Here is a 1,067-nt window from a genome sequence, read left to right as displayed (position 1 = left end):
AGACCAAAGTATGCTTTAATTTTTATAAACTGTGTGCTATTATTGCCTTTTGTTCATTGGAAAGGAGAAAAACAAAGTAAATGATGGAAAAGCAGGCACTAACTGATGTTTCTGTCTTTTTTTTCTTGATTGTTGCTTAAAATCCTTCAGACATTATATAGTATTGACTGCCAGTGCATCAACAGAAGAAAACCATCTAGAATGGTAAGACTTTAACATTTCACGTTCTCTGCTTGCGATGTGGTGATAGTTTTAGATAATGCTTTACCTTTTATAGAATACTTTCATGCTTGATTTGCAAAATTATATCAGTGATTGATATACATGACCATGAGGCATCAATGATTGAGAAATAAGATCAAATTAATGTTTCAGATTCAGGAGTAACCTAAATATATATTTGCAGATACCGCTTTTTGATGCTTCTGAGTTAGATTTAAGCAAAACTTTTCATGTTGTTTGGATGATTCTGATATCCAACTTCTTACTGAGTTTTTTTATCCTTGTTACCATAATTTCCTCTATCAAAACTTGATGGAAATATGCTGTGTGTGTGTGTGTGTGTGTGTGTGTGTGTATCTTTAGGAAACAGTGGTATGAAAAGCTTCAGAATCTTAAGCTTCTGTCAAGAAGTAGGAGGAACATTTTGCTCTAGGAGCTGTATATTCTTTCTAATGCATCTAAATCTACCCCTCATGCCACCAGCATTTCACCATTAGGTGAAAGCTACTGGGCTACCAGAACTGGCTATGCTTTCCTTGCTGAAGAATATTTATTTTGTTTAGATCAGGTGTCAGGAAACTATAGCCTGTGCCAAATTTAACTTGCCAACCTCTATTTTATGAAGTTTGTGGGAACACAATGCATACTTGTTCATTTATATTGTATGAGGTTGTTTCCTTGACAGGTGCTTGAAAAAGATTTTTTTTAAATGTTGTAATTCTAATTCTTAAACTCATTAAAACTAGGATGTGGATATGAGTTGCATTTCTTATCTAAGTCCAAAAATGAAGTTGCAGAAATCTGACAAAATTATTTTTCTAATATCTAATTTTGAATGTAATGAA

The 1,067-nt window shown here is 33.0% G+C and overlaps 1 protein-coding gene across 1 annotated transcript in view; it reads left to right on the top strand.

Annotated features, from left to right (window-relative positions):
* Positions 1-1,067, top strand: part of Papolg (poly(A) polymerase gamma) — a 34,454-nt gene that overhangs the window by 22,232 nt on the left and 11,155 nt on the right. Inside the window, exon 12 of the mRNA XM_004636177.2 lies at positions 151-204. Coding sequence (XP_004636234.1) covers positions 151-204 — 54 coding nt within the window. The remainder of the gene's footprint in view (positions 1-150; positions 205-1,067) is intronic.

The sequence above is a fragment of the Octodon degus genome, unplaced genomic scaffold (genome assembly GCF_000260255.1).
Source record: "Octodon degus isolate 3935 unplaced genomic scaffold, OctDeg1.0 scaffold00078, whole genome shotgun sequence".
Classification (NCBI taxonomy): domain Eukaryota; kingdom Metazoa; phylum Chordata; class Mammalia; order Rodentia; family Octodontidae; genus Octodon; species Octodon degus.
Note: the sequence above shows the minus strand (reverse complement) of the source record. Positions and strands in the feature narration are given on the sequence as shown.